This window comes from Natrix helvetica, assembly GCF_964273705.1.
Source record: "Natrix helvetica genome assembly, chromosome: 1".
Taxonomy (NCBI): Eukaryota; Metazoa; Chordata; class Lepidosauria; order Squamata; family Natricidae; genus Natrix; species Natrix helvetica.
This window is the reverse complement of record NC_138548.1, coordinates 46,731,465-46,748,930: the sequence shown is the minus strand read 5'-3', so window position 1 is coordinate 46,748,930 and position 17,466 is coordinate 46,731,465. Positions and strand designations below refer to the sequence as shown.

General features: G+C 40.5%; 1 protein-coding gene across 1 annotated transcript in view; it reads right to left on the bottom strand.

The window, feature by feature from the left end:
• Nucleotides 1-17,466, bottom strand: part of LOC309386064 (cation channel sperm-associated auxiliary subunit beta-like) — a gene marked incomplete at its 5' end in the record, with an annotated part of 83,387 nt that overhangs the window by 53,762 nt on the left and 12,159 nt on the right. The window contains 6 exons of the mRNA XM_081941026.1: nucleotides 153-291; nucleotides 5,272-5,364; nucleotides 7,855-8,001; nucleotides 10,518-10,613; nucleotides 11,145-11,214; nucleotides 12,788-12,940. Of these exons, the coding sequence (XP_081797152.1) occupies nucleotides 153-291; nucleotides 5,272-5,364; nucleotides 7,855-8,001; nucleotides 10,518-10,613; nucleotides 11,145-11,214; nucleotides 12,788-12,940 (698 nt within the window). The remainder of the gene's footprint in view (nucleotides 1-152; nucleotides 292-5,271; nucleotides 5,365-7,854; nucleotides 8,002-10,517; nucleotides 10,614-11,144; nucleotides 11,215-12,787; nucleotides 12,941-17,466) is intronic.

Below are 17,466 nucleotides of genomic sequence, written 5' to 3'. Positions count from 1 at the left end.
ATTCTGCAAAATGGAGTTAAGTGGTTTCTGTCTTGGTTGCTGAAGGAGGCCAGCTTGACATTAAGCAAGATCACACTTTTGCATTCATCCCGGAGCTAACACCTTCCAAGGGGAGTGTAAATAAAACCAAAACCTTCAAAGGAATGTCTTACCCAGGCAGCCACCAGGAGGACGACATGGGGGCGGCTGCATCCTTGTGTCCCTTGGAGACGGAGTGGATGGCGGATCTGAATTTGGAGGAACGATCCGTCCAACCCAGGTGGTCGTTGGGAGTGGGACAGAAGTATGACCCTGAAGAAATTTCGGCTGGAGTTACAACAAGGCGACATTGGAGGCCGGCAGCTGCTTGGCAGATGCTGACGAGGAGAACCTTATGATGTCCCAGGCTATGAAATTCTATCAAGAGGCTTGGGAGAGGCAACGTTTGCACGAGAGCGGTCCTGAAAGAGAAGCTGATCTCCCAGAGCTAGAAGAGAGAACTGCAGAAGTCCTGTTCTGCCCAAGGGGGGGGCCATGGGGGCAGACAGTGGAGCTCATCAGGATGGGGAAGCCCCGGCAGCAGTAGCAGAAGCCGCGAGAGCCCTTCCAAGAGGAGGATCCCCCCCGCAGACACCAGATGGCAAAGGTTCCTCTGCTTGATGTGAAATTTGGAGGTGACCCAAAGGAACTAGGATTTTTCCTGGTCCAAATCTGGAATTTCATGCAACAGTTTGGAGAGGATCTGCCCACAGAAGAAGCCAAGGTAAGAGTTGTTACCATGGCACTGGAGAACAAGGCAGCGGCATGGATGGTTGCCCTGCATAACGATGCTTCCCCCCTGCTGAGAGACTATAATAGGTTTATGGCCACCCTGAGGAAACACTTTGATGACCCACTCATGGAGCAGAAGGCCAGAACCAGAATGAAAACCCTTACCCAGGGGAAGAACCCAGTGGCTGATTACATACAAGAGTTTCGTGAATTGTCCGTTTATATGCGGGGTTGATGGGAAGAAGCTTCAATGGACAGTTTTATGGATGGCTTAAACAAAGATATATAACAAAACTGTGTAAACGGGCGGGGGGCGCAACTTGCAACACTGGTACGAATTGGCACCAGATGTGGAGATCAATCTAGCCAGAGACAAGTACCTCGAAGATAGTGAGAAAGAGAAAGCTACCCCTCCCAACCCCCCCAAAGAAACTCTGAAAGGAGGAAAAAGTTGGTCTACAAGCAAGCCCTGGTCTACCACCAGCTTCCATTGCAGAAAGGAGGGGCACCGGGCAGCAAATTGACGCTCCAGGTTTGGCCCAAAGCCCTCTGCCGGGGGGGGGGGAGGAAGCCAGATAAACAACCTGGGAAGAGAAGGGACACCGACATAAAAGAAGTGGAACCTGTTGCACAATTCCCTCCCATCCCAAGAGAAGAAGAACCGTCCCTCTCATCGGGGGAAAGCAAAACCGAATCCGATGACGACCATCTGGTAAGTTCCTGATCGGGCCCCATGACCATCCCAGTAGAACTTAAAGTACCTTCTACTGGCGCCCAAGCAAAAATTCTGGCCCTTTTAGACTCGGGATGCACACGTTGCATTGTTAGCCCGGAAGTGGTGGGAAAAATGGGCTTGAAACTGAGAACTTTGAAAGTCTCCATTGCTTTTTGCCAGCTGTGGGGGCTCCTGCCCATTTTGTGACTGAACCTATAGACTTGTGGATGGGAGATCACCAGGAAACATTAAGTTTCATTGTGGCACCAGGGATGGACCGGCCTCTCATACTGGGCTTACCCTGGTTACGTAAATGGAACTCACACATCAACCTAACCTAGCGGTGCAGGAAAAAATTGAGGGGGAGGAGAAAATCCCAATGCAATATTGGGACCTAAAGGACATTTTCAGTGAAAAATCCTCTGATAAATTATCCCCTCACCACGCAACAGATTGCAGCATTGAGATTCTTCCAGGAGTAAAACTTCCAAAACCCCAGATTTAATCAATGACCCCATGGGAAATGGAGGAATTACGGAGGTTTCTTGACAAAAATTTGAAAAGGGGGTTTATTGAACCTGCTAGACCATGTGTGGCCACCCCTTTGTTATTTAGAGAAAAGAAAGATGGCTCCTTTCATCTCTGTGTTAACTACAAGAATCTTAATAGTGTGTGCGTGGAAAATATATACCCCCGCCCTCTGATGAAGGGTATGTTGGCCCAATTGGGTAAAGGGAAGACCTTCATGAAATTGGACCTAAAAGAGGCCTACTACAGAGTCAAAATCAAAGAGGGAGATGAATGGAAAACTGCTTTCAACTGCCCATTACAAATCTCCTAAAGTCAAAAGGGGAGGCCGAGCCTAGACCAAGTAAGCATTTGAATTGGACTATGGAGTGTCAAGCCACTTTCGAGAAATTAAAATGACTCTTTGCAGCTGAACCCGTTTTGAAACACCCAGATATGGAGGCACCATTTATCGTTCAAGCTGATGCCAGTGATGTAGCAGTGGGGGCAGTATTACCTCAAACGAACACTGATGGAAAATTGCAGCCATGCGCTTACACCTCTCACAAACTGACAGAGATGGAGAGACAATGGGCTATATGGGAAAAGGAAGCTTTTGCGGTCAGATGGGCTTTGATGACCTGGCGATATTTCCTAGAAGGGGCGAAACACCCTTTTGAAGTATGGACTGATCATAAAAATTTGGAAGCATTGAAGACCCCACGTAAGCTATATCCTAAACAGGTGCATTGGGCACAACATTTCAGCTGTTTCAACTTTACCCTCAAGTACATCCTGGGGGGAAGAACTTCATGGCTGATGCTTTGTCTAGGCTTCCCCAATACAACAGCTCTAAGCTGAGCGCAGTTCACCCAGTCATCCCAGCAAAAAGTCTAGCTGCCCTGGTGATTACTGGAAGCCAAGGCATTTGGAATTTAGAGGTCACAACGGACCTCATGTGCAAACTCAAGGAGGGCCTTGAGTCCGATGACTGGTTCAAGGAACATTCAAATGAATGCACAATGAAGGATGGACTGGCTTGAGTAGGGGCTAAATTATATGTCCCTGCTGACCTGAAAACTATTGTTCTTCAATGGGCCCATGATTCAAGAATGGCAGGCCATTTTGGATTTGTAAAGACTTTACATCTGGTTAAGAGACAATTTTGGTGGCCTTCATTGAAAAAAGACAAAGCACCCACCAGGGAAACCCAGGGCCTTCTCCAAGGTGTGGCCCGCCCTGAGGCCCCATGGAAGGAGATATTGATGGACTTCATAGTCGAATTGCCAGAGAGTCTAGGAAATACCGTGATTTGGGTAATTACTGACCTGTTTTCCAAACAAGTTCATTTTGTACCCTGTTCCAAAATCCCATCAGTTAAGTCGTTAGCTAAGTTGTTTATTGCACATGTATACCGGTTACATGGAGTACCTGAATGCATAATTTTGGATAGGGGGGTCCAGTTCACCTTCCTCTTCTGGAAGGAGTTTCTGAAGCTAATTGGCTCCACCCAGGGGCTAAGATCCGCCCACCATCCTCAGACTAACAGGGCTTGTGAATGGATTAATTCTGTTTTGGAACAGTACCTCTGGTGTTTCATCAATTATCAACAAGATAACTGGGCTGAACTGTTACCACATGCTGAGGTGGCGTACAACAACTCTGTGCACAGCAGTACTGGCTTGACCCCCTTTAGAGCTGTGTTTGGACAGGACTTTGTACCAATTCCTGAGTTGCCTCGAGAAAAACTGCAAATTTTGTCCCTCCCTGAGTGGAGTGACCAGCTTTGCCAAATTTGGCCCATGACCCGCAACGCGTTGGAGGCTGCTCACTGGGCGCACAAGAAGCAGGCTGATAAAAAGAGGGTGAAGCAAAGGGAGTACAAAGTAGGAGATTGAAAGTTTTTGTCCACCAAGTTTCTACAAACCACCCAGAAATCAAAGAAACTGGGGCCGAAGTATGTCGGTCCTTTCCCTATTGTGAAAATCATTAATCCTGTTTCTGTACGATGGGAGTTACCAAAGCATCTTAAGCAGATTTATCCTGTGTTTCATGTAAACCTGTTGAAACCAGAGCACATTTCTTCTTTTCGTGTGCCCCTACCTGCACCCCCTGCCCCTCTTCTTATTGAGGGAGGGCAACACTTTGAGGTTAAGGAAATCTTGGACTCCAGGAAACATTGGAATTGAATTCAATATCTGGTATCCTGGAAGCATTTTCTCCCCTCCCAGGCTGAGTGGGTTGATAAATCTCATGTTAGAGCTCCTAGTCTCTTATGAAGTTCTACGCTAAGTACCCTGATAAGCCTTGATCATATTTGATTCATACACGTCTTATGTTGTCTTTTCTATTGTTTTATGTTCTTGCAAGGATGACTTCTTTTCCTGAAGGAGGGTTGGATGTCAGCCTCTGTTTCACTATTTGCTTTCGGCTGCCATTGAAATGGGGAAGTGGGGCTGGTATTTGGGAGGGGAAGTTTAAGTACAGGAGAGATTGTAAAAGGGGAGTTTTGGTCTCACCGTCTATTGCGCATACTGGAGATTAGTGCTTGGTGGCAGTCAAAGCCAACCATCCTGCATACCAACCTGATGATGCTCACATGACACCTAAGGGATTTGCAGATTGGACACTGGGATGAGGGTTACCAGGGGGAGGGGGTTTGGTCACATACTGATATGTATGATTTCGCACGCTTTTGCCTCAGATCTTGCTTTGCTTAGCTGCTATCTTTTCATAACCAGTAAAAGTATCTTAATTCTGCAAAACGGAGTTAAGTGGTTTCTTTCTTGGTTCCTGAGGGAGGCTGGCTTGACAATTGTATTAGCTTTTTTGGCATCTGCAGCACACTGCTGGCTCATATTTAAGTGATTGTTCACTAGAACTCCAAGATCCCTCTTTCAGTTACTACTGTTGAATCAGGTACCACCTATTCTATACCTATCCATTTAGTTTTTCTGCATAAGTATGACACCTTACTTTTCTCTACATTAAATTTCATTTTGTTAGATAGAGCCCAATGTTCAAGTCTGTCAAGATACTTCTCTATCTTGAGCCTACTTTTTATTTTAATTAAGCTATAGTTAAGTTATAGTATGTTTACAGTCCAATCATATTATTTAATATTTTCTCCCTTCAGACTTATCAAAAATGATAATTGGTATAAATCTGGGACAGAACTCTGAAGCCTATAGTTAAAGTTTTTAGAGCTACATGAGTCTTATGCTTCTGTCATAAAATTTAGGAATACAGAAATTTACAAATGAAAAAAAGACAAATACTAATTGAAAAGAAAATATTACCGTAATCCATGAGAACACAAATGTCATCTGTTAAATTACGCCAAATTACATCTCGGGTCATAAATCCATCGTAGGTGATTCCTATAATTACTCCTATGAATCCCCAGAAAAAGTACAGAGACATGAAAACAGAATTATATACAAATCTGGATATTAATACATAGTACAGTGTTAAAGGCTTCCCATATCTACAAGTGATCTTGAATTTTCAGAGGTGAAACAGATTTGGGGTCCCATGGATGAAGAGAAATAAAGCATTTCTTTCATATTTGGTTTTACAGGATAGGTGGAGACATGACACTGCAAAAGGAGCAACATTTACTATAGTCATAGCTCATCTCTAGTTGGAAGCCCTTCTGCATCTTCAGGAGCTTGCAGAAAATAAGAGCTCAACTGAATCTCTTGTTCTGACTGAAAACTTAAGAAAATGTGGCAGGTAGAGATGAGTAGCTAAACAGATTACAGTGGAGTATTATGTACTGTATATGCAAGATTCTGAATTCAATTCAGCTAAGCCAGAAAGCGATCAACTCAAAGACCATGTGGAAGTGTCCCCAGTCAACATGTTTCTCAACAGAACAAATATTTGTATGGAGATTCTCAGTCATCCAGGTCATGGTTGTCTCAAAGGTGCTTCCCTCCTCCCCCAAAAAAGTATAACTGTGTTTTTTGAGGAAAAAGAAGAGATTTCATCAGTTTTGGCTAGATGGTGATGGTGGAGGGATGAAAGGATTAGTTGTGCACAGTTGTTAGAACCTATCCTTTCATTCCCCCCCACTGCCCCGGCCCCAGATAGCCATAACTGAAGACGTTTTTGGATGAAAAACAGAATGTCTTCTTCCTCAAGGAAAAAACATAGTCCAGTTACCTTTTTTGGGAGGGGGGGAAAACACCCTTGAGACAACCAGCAGAAGAAAGTTATGCAAATTGTTTTAGAACTAGTTACAAGATTAATTATTTTAGCAGTTCTTGAAATTACTCCAGAAGTGGGATTCAAAGATTTGATCAACCAGTTCTCTGCCTGGTGCTGGGTGAGCGTGGCCATGGTGGGCGTGGCCTACTTGGCCTCCTGCACCACAGCATGGATGGGGAAATTTTCACCCTCTCCAGGCTCCGGAGGCTTTTCTCAAGCCTCCAGGAGGGCGAAAATGGCCTCCCACGGGCTCCAGAGGCCTACCGGAGACCAGAAATGCGCCCATTTCCAGACTTCCAAAACTTCCGGAAGGCTCCAGAGGCTTTCATTGAGTCTCAGGGAGGGCAAGAACGGTCTCCCATAGGCTCGGGACACCCTTTGGAAGCCAGAAATGAGTCTGTTTCCAACCCCCCAGAACTTCTGGGAGGTCCATTTTTTGCCCTCCCAGAGCCTCCGTGCAGGCCCTGCACTTAACTGGCATCCAAAATGGCCATGTGAAGACTCCTAGGTGGGGTGAGGTGGGGTGGGGTGGACGAGGCCAGCCAGTCCTTGCAACTACCAGTTTGGCAAACCAGATGTAAAATTAGCATCCAGTTTGCCCGAACCAGTCCGAACTGGCTGAATATCACCCCTGGTTATAACCAATTGCCTCTTGGAGATTATAGCTAAGTAGAAGGGTAGGAAGGCAAATGTCAATCAACTCAGAAGCCTGATGCACTGGGATCTTCCCTCCTTTCCCCAGAGGGAGGTTACTTCCCCCCCAAAAGGATGTCCTCATGGAGAAGAAAGAACGCCTACAACTACCAACACAGAATCCTGGCCAACAGGATCCTTTCCTTGTTCAGCTTCTGCTGGGGAAAAAAATGAAAATATGGTGATGAAGTACCAATAAGAAGACAAATTTGGAAGATGGCAAATTTCTTACCCTTTTGTTTGTCTCTGGGTATGTGTGGTAAATTTGAAATAAATTTACTTAATTCTAGGGTTTATAGATCTCTGGCCTCAGTAAAATAGCTTGCAATCTTAAGCAAAACATAATTGTGTAATCCTTTACAGGCTTAAAAGACAAAGTCTGTTACGAGTTCACTTATTTATTCAAAAATTAAACCCACTGAGCTCACTGTGACTTATTCCTAAGAAAGTACAGATAGTCCTTGATTTACAACAGTTCATTTAGTGACTGTTCAAAGTTATAACAGAACTGAAAAAAGTGGCTTACGACCATTTTTCACACTTACGACTGTTGCAACATCCCCATGCTCATGTGATCAAAATTCAGATGCTTGGCAAGTGACTCATAAATGGTTGCAGTATCCCAGAGTATGTAATAATCCTTTGCCACTTTCTGACAATAATAAATCAATGGGGAAGTTGTAAAGTAACACTTTATAACCATCTTACTAACTCAACAACTGCAGTGATTCAACAAGTGTGGCAAGAAAGGTTGTAAAATGGGGCCAAATTCACTTAACAACTGTCTCAGCAACATAAATTTCGTATTTGTGGTCATAAGTCGAGGACTATCTGTATGAATAGGGACATGTAGTAGCATTTGGTTCCGAGTACACATATATCAGATAACCTTGTTGGATAGCAAATGTATCATCGTTGGTCGTTGTAGCTATGTAGCACTCATCAAATAATATGCAGTTAAAAGATACTGCACTTACCAGTATCTGCCTTTTTATAAACCACACCAATCATTGCTACATCACTTGCACAAGGACTCTTTGTCATTTCCATATCTTTTATCTCAGATATTGTTTCAGTAATATCTACGTAGGTACCCATTCTAAAAAGCCACTGAAGAATTGGCTCTGTAAAATATAAGACAGTGAGGTTAATATGTAAGAAATGCGTATTCTGCAGTTTTGTAACTTTACTATAAAATACAGATACAGAATGAAAACACAGATTTTCATTGTTAAAATCATTGAAAATATATTTACAGCCCCATTATTATGAGCCCAATCCTAAATACTATGTATCTAGTTAGCATCTAAATTCCAATACTTCCTCGAGAACAATGCCATTAAATAAACAAAGAATTGATATCTGTCCTTCATATTTGATTTGGATTTATTTATCCTAAATTCCAGTAATAAGAGTCACTTGAAAATCTATCTCAGCTGTCAACAAATAAATCTCTCCTCATGGCTGCAGTGTCTTAGCCAATCAGATGGCCATCATTTAATATCTGAACACCTTCATCTTCTGTGTCCGGTAGGTTCTGGAATCTGAGAAAAAGGGACATTCTTTCAAGTTCCATCTTTACCATGAAATTTTCCAATTCTCTATTCCCCTTCTGAATTGCCTTCACCTCCTCCCTCAGCCCAACCGCACCCTCCTCCAGAACACCAATTCTCTGTTTATTTTATGTTGTTTGCTGCTATACATCTCTGAGCTGTTCTTTAAAATCTGCCACCTCTTTTTTCAATTCATTTTGTCCCTTCATAAGAGCCTGGAACATTTGGGTAACAGATAAGTCCTTTGAATTCTCTCCAGTCCCTTCTTGTTGTAAAAATGATGAAATTTTTGTCTGTTGAGTTGTTGGGCTGGATGTAGAGGAAGTGGGCGCCGAGGCTGCCTTGCCAGGAGGTGGTTTTCTGGGCCCCATTTGTTAAGTTCAGAGTTGAGTGTAAGTCTTTTACAAAAGAAATGGCATCTGTGGAATGTGCAGCTGGGTGAGACCGTGGAGGCAGACAATCCCAGAAGTGAAAGTTAATCCTCAATCACAGTTCTAAGCCAAAAGAAGAAAATCAAATAATCCAAATCCAGAAAGACCACGTAACAGGAGGGGCTCCATGAGACCTTCGGGGGGTAGTAATAGTATATAGCCAGAAATTTCTTCAAAGGTAGTTTCAAAAGGCAAGTTTCATTTATAAGAGCAAAGAAGAAGACGGAAGCAGGCCATCTTGGCTCCCCCTTTCACAGGGAACCAGGGAGCAAAGCATCCAAAGTTTCCATAAAGGTTTTGAAACAACTCAGGAATCACCTCTTGCAATTGTGATGTAAATCTTTCTCACATAGTTAGTACAAGTGAGTAATTCAACGTTTTCCTCTCTCTCTCCATTTCGAGATTGAGAGATAGTCCAAATGCCGCTTTGCCCGAGGGGGGTGGAAAATACCCCCCTCTAATCTTGCAACTTCAAATAGATTGAATCCACAACCTAACAAAAAGCTGCTGCTCATCAATTAAATTGTGTTAAAAGAGATTGGAGCAAACTTCTCACCTCCAGCACTCCTGCTGCAACTTCTAATTGATTATTTCTTTCTGGAATCCATTCGGTGAAGGCACACAGCTGTGCTATGCACTCACCATGCTCCCCGGCTCCTGAGGTGAAGCTGGAAACCTCCCCCCGCGGCTGCCAATGATTCTGGGGGTTCCAGCAAGCCGCCCTACAGCAGGTGGTCCCTCCAAGACCGCCTGTGCTCCTAAAAGGGGAGACGAGCAGCGGACGGCAACGTCCGTCGCCTTCGGGGACCAGAAGTGATTAAGGATACTATGTGTACAATCTTAGCAGAATATATTAAGAGAGATAAAGAACAGTTGTAGTGGGATATGGACTTGGTTTACAGGATCAATTCAGAATATGGCAGAACACATAATGTTCCAAGGGAAGTACATGTTAAATTTCTTAGGAAGACCACGATGGATGAGGTTTAAGGGGCCCAAAGGGGGGAGGCACTAAAATATAAAGATAAAGAAATTGCCATTCTTAAACAAATTCCTAAAAAATATAAGAGATAAGAGGAGTATTCCTCCTTATCAAAGAAATTATATAACAAAGGAGATTGGTTTAGATTGTTATTGCCAGAAGGAATGTTGATCTTCTGGGAGGGAAACAGAATTAGAATCAATACAGTTGTGGAGGCAGAGGCCTTCATGAAAAAACATAGTGCCCTCCTAGAGGACGAAATCATAAGAGGTAGTGAAAAAGGTGACAATACACAAGATATGAGGGAGGGAGGGGCTGTGGCTCTGCCAGGGGACAGGGGGAGGGAGCAATATTGAAAAGACACCGGTTACAAAAATAAATGTATTTGAAATATTATTGTAATTGTTGATATATTAGAAAGTGGCAAAAGAGATGATTGAACATATGGTTGATACAATGTATAACAAGATGCTGTTTCTGCTTATCTTTTATCTTTTGTTTTTTTTCTCTGTAAAAGTTGTGAGATTTGGAGAGATTTCTACCCTTTCCTATAAATGTTTAAAAACCAATTTAAAAAAAATTTTTTTTTTAAAAAATATCTGAACACCTTCAGAAAGCTTTGAACTGAATGTAGCTACTACTAGTAATTTCCCTGGACTGTAGCTATAACTTACCTCGCATTATATCCAATAATGTTCCTACAGTGGTGAACATACCTAACCCATGATGCATATTGAATTTTAGAAACCATTCCTCTACTGGAGCAATATCTAGTCAAACAGGAAATAGAAAATGAGTATAATTCCTATGAACATCTAAGAGTAATATTAATATCTTTCTTTAATATACAATACACCCAGGCATATTCAGTGGACTTATTAAGTTGACATTTCAATAATGAGTATATTTTCATATTTGGGGGTTCATGTCATTTTCTTATTTATATTCATATTTACATTTATATTTATCATTTTATATTGTTTATGGTTAACATGACACACTACTGGATCATTGGTGCAAATTAAACTAAGGAAGCAGCAATAATCCCATTAGAAGAAACATACTATTATAGCACTTATATACCGCTTCACAGTGCTTCACAGCCCTCTCTAAGCGGTTTACAGAGTCAGCGTTTTGCCTCCAACAACCTGGGTCCTCATTTTACTCACCTCAGATAGAAGGCTGAGTCAATCCTGGGGAGATTTGAATTGCCAAATTGCAGGCAACCGGCAGTCAGCCGAAGTAACCCACAGTACTGCACTCCACTGTGCCATCCACCGTGGCTGATAACAATCTCTCACCTGTATTATATGTAATCATTTCTCTAGGGATATCAATAGACCATGTATCCACTTCTTCATCTCCTTTTCCCTTTAGAAATTATGTCAGAAAAAGACTTTCAGACTTAAAGTTTAAACAGCTATAGTCATTTATAGATCATAATTTTAATATGCATTTAGTATTGTATGGTATGGTTGGTTTAGATTCGGTTCTCTTCTCAGCCAAATTTACTAGCTTAGCCTGCATGAGTCAATCTTTTAACCAAATTTACTGCTTGATGCATAGGAGGGGAGAAAACTACTCTTGAATAGGCTATGAGCTCCTTGGGGAAAATCAAAAACAGAAGTAAAGCAATTTTCTTATTTATATTTATATTTTGCAATAACTACATGAGGTCAATGATTAGTATTCAGATGGAAGACTACAAAGAAACCCAAAATTTATAGACTAAATGTAAACTAGGTGTAGATACAGTATATACTGTATACTGGAAGTGGCACTCTACTTCTGGCCAAGAAAGTAAATGAGTATGTATTGTAGGAATATCAAACTAAAATAACAGAATGTTTATGCCACTTCAAAAATGAACATTTTAATTTAAGTCAGCTTATAGGGGAGATGGGCAGCATAAACATGCAATACATAAATAAAGTAAACATTTTAATTCAGATTAATGCAAATTGTACCAAAGAGTTGGTTATCGAGGCCCATAAATGGACCAAATCTTCTCTTGCTGTAATTCACAGTAACTGATAACTGAGATCTGATCCTGAAAGTAGTATCAATCATCATGAATGCCACATGTACACAGACACATACTGTATGTCTGCAGATATGTTATATGTGTATTTGCTTGATATTTAATATTATCAAGTACAGAGATCAAAATATGCCTTCTCGGTTCAACCGCAATACACTTCACTTTCAGCCGGAGCAATGTTGTAAATCTCAACTTTTTCCTCACAATTTTTTATTCAAATCTTCTAAGCACTGTAATTTCTAGTAGTCCCATTCTTGCAGGAATCAAGGCACATATGACCCTCTTAAAGGAAACCAAAAGTAAATTAAAAAGTACGATAACTTGTTTAAAATAAATGGTGGAAATTCCATGAGATTGCCAAATCCTATACAATGTTAGGGGTATATAAAGGACCCAAGTCTTCTAAAATCACTATTTTTGCACAACTGCAAATCGTTTTTAAAAGGCTTTTTTAATAAAAAGTTTTAGAAAAAAACATTTTAGAAATGTTGTATATTTTTGTAGCACCTACTATAACATGTACAATCAGATAATAATGCCCATCATCTGAAAAGATTGCTGGCTTCTGCTACAAAATAATAGAAAGACAAGATGTTGCTGTACACCGGATAGGACCATTTTAATATTTAATCTATTGTTGCCTCATACTACTGGAAATCTCTCTCTCTACATCTTTCAATCATTTGCCACTTGAGTCTAACTGAAGATATCACTGGAAGTCTTTAAGAAGATGTTGGATAGCCATTTGTCTGGAATGGTATAGGATTTCCTGCCTAGACAGGGGGTTGGACTCGAAGACCTCCAAGGTCCCTTCCAACTCTGCCATTGTATATCAGGAAAGGAATCTAACCTTGCACTTTCTTTCCCACGGAAAAATTTACCTTCCCCAGTCATTTTATTTACCTGAGTCATTTTGAAGAAGAAGACTCTTGAGTAGGTGCTATTGAAGATGTGTATGCTGGGAGCAAGACCTACTGAAGAATAGAGCAATAGATTTTTTCTTCTGTTCTCCTTGGTATCATCTTCATTAATATTATACAAATGGCAGAGGATTTTCTTTGAGATGAGATGCAGACCAAAAAAAAGAAGGAAAAAGGTATACACAAAGTCATATTGTCCAACCATAGCACTGAACATATTTAAAATGTTAAATAATATGCCAATACAAACATGTCTGCACGCACCCACACACACAAAAATTCTTAATTCCTACAAAAACACCTTCCAATTTGCTGCTTCTGTGATATAGCTAAATAGATTCAATCTATATCTTTATTATTATTATTTTGATTAAAGTTTTTTATTTTATTTTTCCATTTTCATAACATATAATCACATGTATACTATTACATTGCCAACATCATATTGTATTATTAAATGTTTACATCAATTCATCTAACCAACAACTCCCAAGAACCAATTATTGGCTCTTCTGCTCTCCATACACCATATTTGTACTTTGTCCATCACTTCCTTCTCCCTCTCTCCTCCCCCTCCCTACCTTCTTTCTTCCCTCTGTCATCCTTCTCTTCTCAACTTCCCCTTCCTCTCTCCTTCTCCTCCCTCCTCTTACCACTGCTCATTTCTCTCTTCCTCTTCCCCCCTTACCTTCTCTCCTATCCCTCTCTTCTTCCCATCCCTTTCTCCTCTATTTCCCACTCTTCATCTCATTTATTTGGTGTATTTCAGCTTCTGGGCAAGCTCCTTTTTATGTTGATGGTATTTATAATTCTTTTTCAATATACATATTTAATTTTTCTCCTCCTTTTTAGTAAAAAAAAAGGTGATATAACAGAAAAGTATACTAATATAGTCATTGTGCTTTTAACACCCCCCCCCCAAAAAAAACCTAATTTTGGTCGAGCTATAGACCTGGTTACAATTCCCAGCTATTCTCATTATTATCTTTATATAGTTATACATCCTTACATGCCCTCAATTTGTGATTCTGTCTTTTTATCACAATAGTTTCCCATTTAGGTATATTCCATGTTTCATCTCCATTTTTCTATATCTTGGATTAGATTAGCCTTAATTATCTCTAGATGACAATCTTTGCTGTTCAGTGTTCATTACACTTCCCTTAATTTATTATATAAAGTAACAAGCTGTAAACATCTCACTTTGTTCATCATCTTAAAGGTTCTATATATGTCCATGTTTCATAAATTTTGACCCATGCTTAGTTGTCCTTGTATTGTCATATTCATTCAGTTCACAACTCAATTTAATTATCATGTTAAAAAGGTAAATCACAAACCTCTGGTTTACAAGTTCCCCATATCAATTTCATATTTATACATATTCCATATATTTTAACTTTTATTTAGTTATATTTCCATTATAATGTTCAACCAGTTAGCAACTCCATTTTATTATCATATTTAGGAATAAAGCCCTTATCTTAACTTTATATTTTCCCATATAGTAGTTTCTAATTATCTGGGTTTTTTTCCTGGTAAGTCTTTTGTCCCACTTCTCTGTTTCTATCTTCTCCCTTTTCTTTATTTTGACACATCCACTCCCTTCAAATTTCTCCAGGTGACCAAAGGAATAATTTATATTCCTCTTTGTTGGGGCATAACCTCCTGCTTCAATTTTCCTTATGCCATTAACAGCCTCCAAGATCACTTTTGTCAGCTTTCTTTTCCCTTTTGTTGGGGAAACAAGATGTTGAACTTCTTGTCAAAGCAAAAGGAACAGGAGGGTTCGGAAGAGATGAATGGCCGGTAAGATAAATTTATCTAACCCACAGCCATAAATCAAACTTGGAAAAGGCAAATAAATCCTGAAATCCTAAATTGCCAGAACATAAATAATATTGATGGTCAGGTTGGGACTTTTCCAAAAAGGAAGGAAGAAAGAAGGAAAGAAAGAAAGAAAGAAAGAAAGAAAGAAAGAAAGAAAGAAAGAAAGAAAGGGGAAATGGAGGGTTGAAACACCAGCCTCCCCAAAAGTTATTTATTCGAACAATTTTGGACAGAAAGGAGAAAGCAGAGAAATAAAAAAACCTACTCAAATATAAACTTTAAACTTGGTTTTGGATTTGAAAAAGAAACCAAATACTTTCAAAGATTTATTCTGTTTGAATTTTCTCCAATTGATAAATCTTAACTCCAAAAAAAAAGAAGCACTTCTTCTTACTGATGATAACCTAACTTTGACTGTGTGGGAAGTTTTAATTAACCAACTGCCATAAATCAGAACTTTGAAAAGTAGGGCGCAAAGAAGAATACCCGAATCTGGCTGATTTCAAGTGATATATTTTGAACAGCTACAAGAGACTGGACCCGGTAAGGGAAAGAATAAAAACAGAATAATAACGGAATCCAAACGGGGAAATACGAAGGGGTTTTTTCATTTTGTTTTGCTTTCTTCTTCTTCCTTTTTTTTTCGCTCTGCAAAAGAGTAAGATGGCCCCAGTTTCTCTTCTGGTTTGAATTTAAGGTGGTCCAGAATCTCGAAATAAGATTTGTATAACTAACTGCAATTTTGGATCTGGATGTTAAGGTAGAACAAAAGACTAAGATGGCCACCATCATTTTTCCCCACAGTAACTGAAGCAGACAAACTTAAGGTGGAACAGAACTCTGAAATAAGAACTGCATAACTATATAGTTGACTGTAACTTTGGAACTGGACATCATGGAAAAACTGGGAATCTATATCTTTATTATTAAAGCACTTAAGAGATAAAGAGATAGCTAGGTCTACTCATAGGCAAATGCCCTCACCCAAGATACAACAAAGGTAAGATTATCCCTCTACTCATCTAGCAACATAACTCACCACATGGCACCTGGGAAGATTACATCACCCAGAAGGCTCAACTCAGGATAGCCTATGGAGGTGCCTCTGCATGTCCTCATGGGAGTCCAACCAATCAGAATACAAACTAAAATTCAAAAGGCCAAAGAGGGTATAAAACTCAGGCACTCTCAACATCTGTGCCCTTTTTTCCTTCAAGGCATGTCATCCTGTCCACCATTAAAACCATCTTTCCAAACAGCCACCTTGTTTCCAGAGTCTTTCTTCAGTCTTGGAACTGAACCCAGAAGGACATATCTTCTAAAAATTCAATAGATGAATAAAAATTCCAAATCCACTCTAAACAACAACAACAACATCATCATCATCATCATCATCATCATCATCATCATCATCATCATCATCATCATCATCTTCAATATTCACAATGAGTGAAGTTGCTGATGTTGGCAATTCGTTTTTCAGAAAGTGGAATCTTAGCTGCTCTAAATCCTTGTCTTATCAATACATACAAAGACATGGTTTGTCCTAGGCCTCATGCCATTACTACGTATTGTTACCTGTTTGGGATTGGCTTTCAACCCTGAATGAAAACTTATTGCAGCAAATGCTGCAGATGCTTTTTTCTGAATGTTTTTCTTTTGTGTCAATACATCAGGAATCACAGCAGGCATGTCCACAACTCTGCCTCCTGCCTCCTGTTTAAGATCCCTGTTTTCCCCTTGTTGCTATAGGCAGGAAGTGAGTGCTTGCCCTTTGAAAACCCAGGTGTGAAATGGCAGAATATAAAGTCCTCAGTACCTACATGCGGGAAGAGTGGACAATATGATTACAACATTTTATCTCTTTTTAAATATTTTTTTAAAATCCCGCCTTTATTATTATTTATCAATAACTCAAGGTGGTGAACATACCTAATATTCCCTCCTTTTATTACCTCACAACAAGAACCCTGTGAGGTGATTTGGGATGAAAGAGAGTGACTGGCCCAAGATCACCAGGCAGATTTCATGCTTAAGGCAGGCATAGAACTGATAGTCTCCTGGTTTCTCAACTGTTCCCTTAGGCACTAGACCCATGATGGTGAACCTATGACACGCGTGCCACAGGTGGCACTCAGAGCCCTCTCTGTGGGCACATGCACCATTGCCAGCTGCTCTTCTGGTTTCTGGCACTCACATGCACTCCATCCAGCTGGTCTGCACAGGCACAAAAGCTCCAGAAAATGGCCTAAAAATGCCCCAAAACCAGACCATTTTGGGGTTTCTTTTCAGGCCATTTTTGGGGCTGTTTTCAGGCTGTTTTGGGGGGCCAAAAAACGGCCTGAAAATGGCGCACAAAACAGGCATGCGTGCGCTGGCCAGCCAGTTTTGGTGTTTCTGGTGCTTCGGCATGCCGGAAGACCTGTTGGCCAGCATGCATGCGCATGTTGTAAACTGAAAGACCAGCTACTGGCGTACACATGGCACCAGCCAGCTGGTCTTCTGATTTCTGGCACTCCAGCACATGGACATGCACACACATGCGCACCCGTTCCAGTTTGGGCACTCGGTGCCGAAAAGGTTCGCCATCACTGCACTAGACCAAAATTGATAGCTGAGAGCCATTTCTTTAATTTACATTTTATTTACCGTATCCTTTCTATATATCCATAGATTTAAAAAATTCCCCTAGCAAGTAAAAAGCTATTCTTTATTTTCAGGGATGTTTCTTATCCAAAATATTTGTATATAACTATTCAAGCTGAATTTTATAGAAATAACAAAAAAAAAAGAATAATTTTATAGAAATAACAAAAAAAAAGAATAATTTTA